A 10,000-nucleotide genomic window follows, 5' to 3' on the forward strand; every position below is an offset into this window, starting at 1 on the left:
ATAATAGAAGGAGAATTTTCGCTGTGATTATGGCAACGTTACCATTCCTACTTGCTTTTTCAAACTGAAGGTGAAATTACATCCTGTTTTGTTATTTGCTCACTCTATTCATCTATTTATTCATATATCTTATTCATTGTTAGTATTCTTATTGACATGGTGTGGTTTAAGTAATGTTTAGTGCGTGTCGCGAAAGTTAATCTGTTGTGGCAGGTTTTTCTTTTTCTTTTTCTCTTTTAGTTATTTATTTTCTGATTTATTTTCTTTCGTAGTGTAGTTATTTTGATTTAGTTTAATTTTTTTTTTTCATCTAGGCAAGAGAATGTCGTGTCTCTGTTATGATGTTTACTACAGAAGAGAGAGAGAGAGAGAGAGAGAGAGAGAGAGAGAGAGAGAGAGAGAGAGAGAGAGAGAGAGAGAGAGAGAGAGAGAATGTACGTATAAAAGTATAAAAGAACTGGAAAAGAAACGGAGACAAAAAAAAAAGTAGACAGGTACAAGATAAAATAATGATAATAATAATAATAAGACTAAGAGAGAGAGAGAGAGAGAGAGAGAGAGAGAGAGAGAGAGAGAGAGAGAGAGAGACACAGTACGTATAAAAATGTAAATGAAGTAAAAATGGAACAAAGAAAAAAAACCCCAGAAAAGTACAAAATAACAAGATAAAAATGATAAAAAAAATAAGAATAAAGAAAAATGCTAAGAGTAAAAATAAGAATAAAAACAAGAATAAGGATAAGAAGAAATAAAAATGGCTAATGATACGCTAATAAGCCAATTTACACCTGAAATCAACACGTGGGGGCGACAGGTAATAATATCCTCTCAATTTTCACATACCTCCAACTTTCAAATCTTTTTCTTTAAGTCCATCCAGGCGCACATTATTGCTTTTTCCGGCCGGGCGCGCTGATGAGAAAGACGTCAACTGAGGCGGAAAATAAAGTAATAGAAAGAAAGGAAGTCGTACCAGCGTGCGTAACAGGGCTGTGTATTTAGTTGAGATGCCGTGTCCTAGATGGCGCCACTGTGGGTGAGGATATGTGTGTGTGTGTGTGTGTGTGTGTGTGTGTGTGTGTGTGTGTGTGTGTGTGTGTGTGTGTGTTCAGGTGAGTGAGTGAAGGGAAGTTAGGTTAATATTGCTGTTTTTTTTTTTGTGTTTTTTTTTGTAATTTTGTCCTGGTATTTATGATGGTCTTATAGTTTATTACTTTGACTGACTGACTGAGTGTTTGGCTGACTGACTGACTGATTGACTGACTGACTGATTGACTGACTGACTGAGTGTTTGACTGACTGATTGACTGACTAACTGACTGACTGACTTGCTTGCTTATTTACTTACTTACTTACCAGAGAGAGAGAGAGAGAGAGAGAGAGAGAGAGAGAGAGAGAGAGATTAGGTTGGAGAACACTTTTTCCTTCACCTTCTCTTGAAAATAATAATAACAATGATAATAATAATAATAATAATAATAATAATAATATTAATAATAATAATGATAATAGTAACAATAATAATGATAATGATGGTAATAACAACAACAACAACAACAACAACAACACATCACCAGCATATGACTTCCTCGCTAAGCTGCGTCCTCCTCTTCCTCCTTTTCCTCCTCCTCCTCCTCCTCCTCCTCTTAATGAGAACGTGGGCGGCAGGCTGTGGAGTGCAGCATGTTGTGTGTCTGTCCTGGAATGGATTAGCTTTGCTTTTTCCGTCTCATGGCATTAGAAGTTGATGTGAAACTTGATAATGACAGCAACCAACTTACTCTTACTGGAAATACTGTGTGTGTGTGTGTGTGTGTGTGTGTGTGTGTGTGTGTGTGTGTGTGTGTGTGTAGCATTGATAACTATAATTAATTGGTGTTTTTCTTGGTAACTATTACCGTAACTACCTCACTGACTACCACTATCAATACTGTAACCACTATAACTACTTTCACAACCAGTCCAGTAACTACCACTACAACAGAGACACTAGCAACCACCACTTTGACAGCCACCACCACCACCACCACCACCACCACCACCACATTTCCCACGGTTCGTTACCTTAGAGCTCTTGATTTATACTGCCAATAATTACTCTATGACCACGTATTGATATTAATAGGCAATAAAGAGACAGTAGTTAGGGTTGTTTACTGTCTGTTAGTGCTACGGCCTGTGTACCAGTTATCATTATTATTATTATTATTATTATTATTATTATTATTATGGTAACGACAAGGTTTTTTTTCTTTTTTCTCTCTATATTTCTCTGTTTTCTGTGGTCTTTCTCTTTCTTCTTTTCCTCTCTTCTTTATTTGTGTTCTCGACTTGTTTCTTTCCTTCGTATCTTGGTTTTGTTGTTGTTGTTATTGTTATAATTTTTACTACTACTTTTGCTACTACTACTACTACTACTACTACTACTACTACTACTACTACTACTACTACTACTACTATTATTACTATTACTGTTACTATTACTATTACTACGACTACTTGTATTATTATTATCATTGTCATCGTCATTATCACTAGCATCATCAAACACACACACACACACACACACACACACACACACACACACACACACACACACACACACACACACACACACACACACACACACACACACACAAAAAATCAGCATTCCCTTGTTGATGCTGTCTGTAAATCAATAGGAAACAAGATGACATTGGTTCCATTACACATTAATTAAACACCCCTTACCTACCCCCACCCACCCACCCACCCACCCATACACACACCCATACACCATCCAACACCCACCCATGCACTCACTCATACTCTCCTTTTCCCTCAGTCACCACCACCACCGCCACCACCACCACCAACACACCCTCTCTCAACCCTTCTCCTTACCAATCACCACCACCACGAGCACCACCACCACCATCACCGCCCATAAACACGATCCAACAAATAATAACCACTATCACATTACATATTTCCTATACTTTTTTTTCCCCTTCCATCCCTCCACCTCCCTCCTGCCTCTCCTTCCTCCCACATCCTCCCAGCACGTCCCTCCTTCTCCCTCTCATTCCCTCCCCTTTCCTTCTCGTGTTAATGTATCGGCCAATGAAAGGCTCAGCGCGGGATAAACTATGCATTCTGGAGGCTTCAAACACGCTCCAAACACGCTCAAACCTGCCGGGGAATGACGCGTTAATTGCCAGTTTAGTGAGGTGACCCAGGTAACAAATATTCCCACGCCGCTGTTGATGGTTGATATTGTTTACCTGCAGTGATTTTGTATTTACCTGTGTGTGTGTGTGAGAGAGAGAGAGAGAGTTTTTATGAAGTATTTTTTCCGTTCTCTCTCTCTCTCTCTCTCTCTCTCTCTCTCTCTCTCTCTCTCTCTCTCTCTCTCTCTCTCTCTCTCTCTCTGCGGGTTATTCTTCTCCTTTTTTCTTTCTTTCTTACTTTCTTTCTTTCTTTCTTTCTTTCTTTCTTTCCCCCACTTCCACTTATCTTACGATCCCGCCTTATCCTCTCCATCCTCTTCTTCCTCCTCCTCCTCCTCCTCCTCCTCCTCCTCCTCCTCCTCCTCCTCCTCCTCCTCCTCCTCCTCCTCCTCCTTCTCCTCCTCCTGCTTTCAACAATGATCCTTTTCCTCTCCTCCTGACGATGCTTCAACGGGGAGGAAAAGGAACTAGAAGAAGAAGATGATGGTGATGAGGTGGAGGAGGAGGAGGAGAAGGAGGAGGAAGAAGAGGAGGAAGAAGAGGAGGCTCACTAATGAAGGAATTTCTTTATTAATTTCTTGATCTCTAATATATACTCGTCTTTAATGTGAGTTCTTTCTTCTTTCTTTCTTTTTTTCTTCTTTTTTCATTCTCATCATCATCATCATCATCATCATCATATTCTTCTTCTTCTTCTTCTTCTTCTTCTTTTTTTTTCCTTCTTTTTTCTTCTTCTTCCTCTTTCTTTCTTTCTCTCTTTCTTTACTTCCCTCATTCTTTCCCTTCATTCCCTTCCTCTGTTTTTTTTTTTTTTGTATTCAGTCACTTTCAAAAACATTCCCCAAGAAAGAAAAAAAAAATCTCCTTTACTATCCCATGCTGCTATACTCTCTCTCTCTCTCTCTCTCTCTCTCTCTCTCTCTCTCTCTCTCTCTCTGCTGGAGGGCTTATCACCTTTGTGGGTCGCGAGGGAGATGCAATGATACTAGTGAAGTCTATACGTGAATTTGTATAAGCGAGCAGCGGGGAGTGGGGAGAGAAAGAGAGAGGGAGTGGAGAGGGTGCTGAATAAGGGGAGGGAGCGACGGGAGGTGGGAATGAGGGGAGGGATGGGGAGAGAGAGGGATGAAAGGGAGGAAGGAGAGGAAGTAAGATACGATGAGGAAGGTTGATGTCCTGGCTCTGAATAGGAAGGGAAGCAGGCATTGAGCAGTGGTGGTAGTGATAGTAGTAGTAGTGGTAGTGGTGGTAGTATTAGTATTAGTAGTGGTGGTGGTGGTGGTGGTGGTGGTAGTGGTAGTAGTAGTATTAGTGGTGGTGGTAGTAGTAGTAGTAGCAGTAGTAGTAATAATATCATGGCAGCAACTTTCACAGATTCTTTTCCTTTTTTCCAACGAGAGAGAGAGAGAGAGAGAGAGAGAGAGAGAGAGAGAGAGAGAGAGAGAGAGAGAGAGCTGTCGTTTACCACACTACTGATATTATTACTATTCTTTGTCAGTCAACATCGTAAAGACTAACAAATTCAAACCCCCCTTTTTTTTTTTTTTTCCTTTTTTTCTCTATTTTTCTGTGCGTGTGTTCGTGTATACAACATTGCACACATTTAAATATTTACCCTCTATTTTTCTTTCAGACAGGGTAGGCGCGTCATCCTCATCTGATGGTGGTGATGGTGGTGGTCTGAACGTTACCCAGTCAGCAGGTGGTGGTGGTGGTGGTGGTGGTGGCGGTGTATCAAGGTCAGTGTTGGTGTCAGTAAGGTCGCCGCTGACTGGCAGTATAGTGGGAGCTTTCGAGAAGGAGTCGGAAGGAAAAGTAAGCGAAGTAGTGAAAGGAATCGGTCTTAAGAAGTTTATCCGGAAAGAGAGAAAAGGAAAATAGAGCTGCGAAAAGTTTAACTGGAGGAAGCACCATTGAAAAGACAGAAGAGGAAAATAAGACAGACAGATAAGTGGAGGCATTGTAAGTGTGTAAAAAGAGAGTAGAGAAGTTAAATGAAGGAACTGAATTGCTCTTCCCCAAACAAAAAGCGAAATAAAAGAGACAATTGAGGGAATCGAAAGGTTTTAAAAGTTGGAGAGAGGAAACAAAAGACATTAACAAAATCAAAGAACGTAAAGAAAGGGGAAAACAAAACAGACAAGTGGAGAAACTGGAAACTTGTACACGAAATAATAAAAAAAAAAGGTCAGCGAAAAAATTCAAAACCTAAATGTAAACCAAAGAAAAGAGGCCGTGACAGACTTTGACTCCAAAAATTGTTACTGAAATCATAAACAAATAAAGAAAATCCTGAACAAAAGGAACATTGGAAAGCGTATGTAATTATAAGCTTAGATATTGAAGAACCGTCCGCTTTTACACACACACACACACACACACACACACACACACACACACACACACACACACACACACACACACACACACACACACACACACACACACACACACACACTGAATGTCTAACTGATGGTAAGCGCTTTGTTATAGAGTGAACTAAAGAAATCGGGTGTGTGGGATGATACTTGTCACCTGTCCCATCTCACCTGCGCCTCTTGAAGGGAACAGGTGCAGCATAGAAGACCTTATACTGAATCACATCCTCGCCACGCCACTACTTAAAAAAAAAAAAACATCTCTAATTGAAGCTACACTGGTTTCTAAAAATTAATATACGGTTTTAGTGGCAGATTAACAAGATTTCTACATTATTAGCAGGTAAAACAACCTTGGCAATCCAGCGTATCATCTCTATGGCTTTTGAAAATAATCGTGATAAGAGAGGGAAGCGTTTCTGAACCCCCATGGCATTATTACCACAACATTACACAAGAGAATTGGTATTGCTGCTTGAATGTAATGGCAGATACGACGACGGGTGGCTCTAATGGTAGTTTGATGGTTGTGTAATGGTTGTGAGTTAATGGTGAAGCGAGGCGATGCTTTGAGAAGTTGGTGATGAGAGTAAGACAGTGTGATAGATAACTGACGCTCCAATACCTGTGCTTGCCGCGACGTGAAGAGCATTGTGTTTATATCAGAAGGTTGTGAAAGGACAGCTGAAGTGACAGCTTTGAGTGGCGAGAATGAGAATAGTGTGAGTGAAATAGTTAGGAAATATTTCAAGAAGTGGTACTAAAAGGAATATAACGAAGTGATGCTATGTTAACCTCAATCACCCTCAAAAGCAAGGTTATTGTACAGAAGAGAAGGTTTTACGGCTAGTGTTGAGAGGAATATGAGTGAAATAGTTTGGGAGATATTTCAAGAAGTAGTACTATAAGGAATATAACGAAATGATGCTCGTTAAACTCAATCACCCTCAAAAGCAAGATTATTGTGCCGAAGAGAAGGTTTTACGAATGATGATGAAAGAAATATAAATGAAATACGTAAGAGATATTTCAAGAAGTGATATTGACAGTAAGATATAACGAATTTATGGTCTGCTAACCTCAATCACCCTCTGAAGTAAGATTATTGTATATGAGGTTTTATGGGTGATGGTGAGATATGAGTGAAACGCGTAAGAGATATTTTAAGAAGTGATATTGACGGAAAGATATTGAACTGACGCTCTGCTAACTCAACCACCATCAAAAGCAAGATTATTGTATAAAAGAGAAGGTTTTACGGGCGATGGTGAGAAAAATATGAGTGAAATGCGTAAGAGATATTTCAAGAAGTGATATTGACAGAAAGATATTGAATTGGTGCTACATTCACCCTTGACTAATCTCACAGAAGAGATTTTACGGGTGACGGTGAGAGAAATAAGAGTGAAATGCTGAAGAAATATTCCAAGGAGTGGTATTGAAAGCAAGATAACAAATTGATGCTCTGTTGACCTCATTTAACCTCAAAAGCAAGATTACAGTTGACAGGAGTGAATGAACTGGCCAAGGAAAGGTCTTAATGGTGGAAATGAGGTGAATTAAATGCTTTAGAAATATTTCCAGCTGTGTATTGAGAGACTGATAACGCAGTGACGGTCTGTTAACCTTAATTGCTCCTCGTTGTCGAGATTTGTGTACCAGCAAGTGATTGAAAAACCCGGAAGAGTGTGAGTGGAGGTGGCGAGAGTGAAGTGTGTGAAGTGAGTGAAGTACAGGAGTAGTGTTTCGAGAGGTGGATCTGAGGAAGGTGACGAAATGACGCTCTGATAACGATGATATTTGTGAGGGAATGAAGATAAATGTTTCACGAGATACACTACAGAAAAAAAAAAAAGGTGATGGTCTGATAGCCTCTAATCACGCTGAAAGTTATGATTGCCGTACTTGCTGAATGAGGGAACTAGTTAGGAAACATTTCAGAAGATGATTTTTGAGAACAAGGTAACAAAAAAAAAATTATGCTGAAAATCTTAAATTGCCAATAATAACATCAAAATTTTTTCAAGCGATAGAATTACGAGAAAAAAAAATCACTAAACGATCCTGTAATCACCGCGGAAGTTAAGACTGTGTGCCTGTGAGTGAGTGAGCGAACCGGTGAAGGGAACATTTTTAAGCTGTGGACTAGAGAGCAAGGTAGGATTATGCTCTAGTCATCCTGATTTAAGACTGCTTTGCCTGTGATAACTACAAGACAAGATCGGAACCAGTACGGGTAGAAGACAGTGGAGAGTGTCACGGAGGCTGCCTGGCCATGACCGAACGAGGCTGGCACTGGCACCACAACGCAACACAATCCTCTCTCATTTTCAAACCTCCGCATCGCCTCGTCAGCCACACACGCCCCGGGAAACATAAACACCCCTACCGATCCTTCCCTGCCGGCGCTACAAGGCTGTGTGAAGCGAGTAAGGAGATAAAAAGACATATGATTTATCCTTCGGGAGTTAATCATTTCTAACGAATCTATTGATAAACTTACTCTCAGTCACGGCTGCCTCGTCCCTGAGTGCTATAGTGGCGGGAAGAAATCCTTTTAGTTTCCACCCTGCATCGTCTCTTACCTGCTCGTTCCGCGTCTCATTATATTTAAGCTTCTGTATTAGTTGAATGTGAGACTTTCCTTCCTCGTGCTCCTCCTCCTCCTCCTCCTCCTCCTCCTCCTCCTCCTCCTCCTCCTCCTCCTTCTCCTTCTCCTTCTCCTCCTCCTGCTTTTCTCTAATGTGACGCGGGGTTCCTACGGGCGTGCATGTGGTTAAGGGTTCCTATGTTATTGCTGTACATGATTTAGGGACTTCTACAGTGGCCAGGGTGGAGGAAACTGACGTGTGAGTGAGGAAGGTTAGTGAGGAGTGAGGAACATTGTGCTCTTCTACTACTACTACTACTACTCGTGTGGAAGACCGGAGGTGTGCTGTAGTGAACTTGTATGCTAGAGTGAGGAAAATTGTCCTACAACTATTATTACTACTGCTACTACTACTACTTATACTACTATTACTACTACTATTACTATTATTACTATTATTTCATGGATTTAAAGACTAGGGTAAGAAAATTCATGTGCTGTTAATTATAAGACTTGCTGAGGTTTTTTTTCTGGCTGGGCTGGCGTGGACTGAAGGGAATGTGTGTGTTGGTACTGTGAGAGACTGAAGAAGGGGTTGTGTTACTGTTATTATAAGATTAAAGTGTGTTCTTTTACTAGACAAGACTGAAGAAGGCCTTGTGTTGCTGTGAATGGGTGTAGACTGAAGGAAAAACTGCGTTGATACTGCGAAAGACTGAGGAAAGAATTGTGTTACTGTTGCAAGACTGAAGGATAAGTGTGTTTTCTTACTATACGAGACTGAAGAAGGCCTTGTGTTGCTGTGAATGGGTGTAGACTGAAGGAAAAACTGCGTTAATACTGCGAAAGACTGAGGAAAGAATTGTGTTACTGTTGCAAGACTGAAATTTACGTGTGTTCTCTTACCATACAAGACTGAAGGAGGCTTTGTGTTGCTGTGAATGGGTGTAGACTGAAGGAAGAGTGCGGACAGCTGTAACAGAGGACTTGGGGAGGTCATCAGCAGGGAATTTAGACTGGAGAGGAAGCAAATGGCATACAGAAGAGAAAAATACTGATTATTTTTACATTCGTGGTAAGGAAAACGTATAATTTGCACATAAATAAGGACAATGGAAGGTCATTCTTTGTAGTTGTTTATACGGGAGTGTGTGTCTAGTGAAATGATACATGTGACTCGTAAATCAAGGCAGTGAATGTGTTTGTTCTGCCTGTGAAGGAAAGCGAGGATGTGAACCGTAAGTCATAATGATGAAGACTCCTAACACTCATATTTAATGATTGTGAAAGAAAAATATTACTAAATACTCAAATACTCATCTAACTCATCACGAGTCAAAGTAGTGAAGTTTTGTTGTACGTGAAGGACAGTTAATGCACTGAAAGAGGATAGAAACACAAAACAAAGCTGTGAACGTTAATCTAATCTCTCATCAATGAAAATAGTGAATGTGTACAGTTTGTCACCATGAAACACTGATGTAAACTCTTGTGATGCAAAAAAAGTGCCATGATACAAAATAACTCTCGACACGCCAAACGAGTGAGTGAGTGAGTGAGTGTGCGTTTCACTTTAATTTAAAACCATCAGTCACAATTCAAAACACTTCCTACGCATATAACTCCTCTTAATTCCAAACACAAAAGGGACATTTATTTTACCCAAACCAAGAAAAAGAAAACGAAGAATGAAAAGAAAAAACGGTCAGTCATAACCTTAGCTTCACTCAACCTCGTCCTCCTCTTCCTCCTCCTCCTCCTCTCCCTCTGTCCTGTGAAATGAGAAATGGTACAGTCTGCTCAGAAATGTGAGTGACTCGGAT

General features: G+C 40.4%; 1 protein-coding gene across 1 annotated transcript in view; it reads left to right on the plus strand.

The window, feature by feature from the left end:
- Positions 1 to 10,000, plus strand: part of LOC123501272 — a 42,073-nt gene that overhangs the window by 31,236 nt on the left and 837 nt on the right. Inside the window, exon 6 of the mRNA XM_045250030.1 lies at positions 4,843 to 10,000. This exon is cut by the window's right edge and continues 837 nt beyond it. Within this exon, the coding sequence (XP_045105965.1) occupies positions 4,843 to 4,851 (9 nt within the window). The 3' untranslated portion in view covers positions 4,852 to 10,000. The remainder of the gene's footprint in view (positions 1 to 4,842) is intronic.

Source organism: Portunus trituberculatus, chromosome 9, assembly GCF_017591435.1.
Source record: "Portunus trituberculatus isolate SZX2019 chromosome 9, ASM1759143v1, whole genome shotgun sequence".
Taxonomy (NCBI): Eukaryota; Metazoa; Arthropoda; class Malacostraca; order Decapoda; family Portunidae; genus Portunus; species Portunus trituberculatus.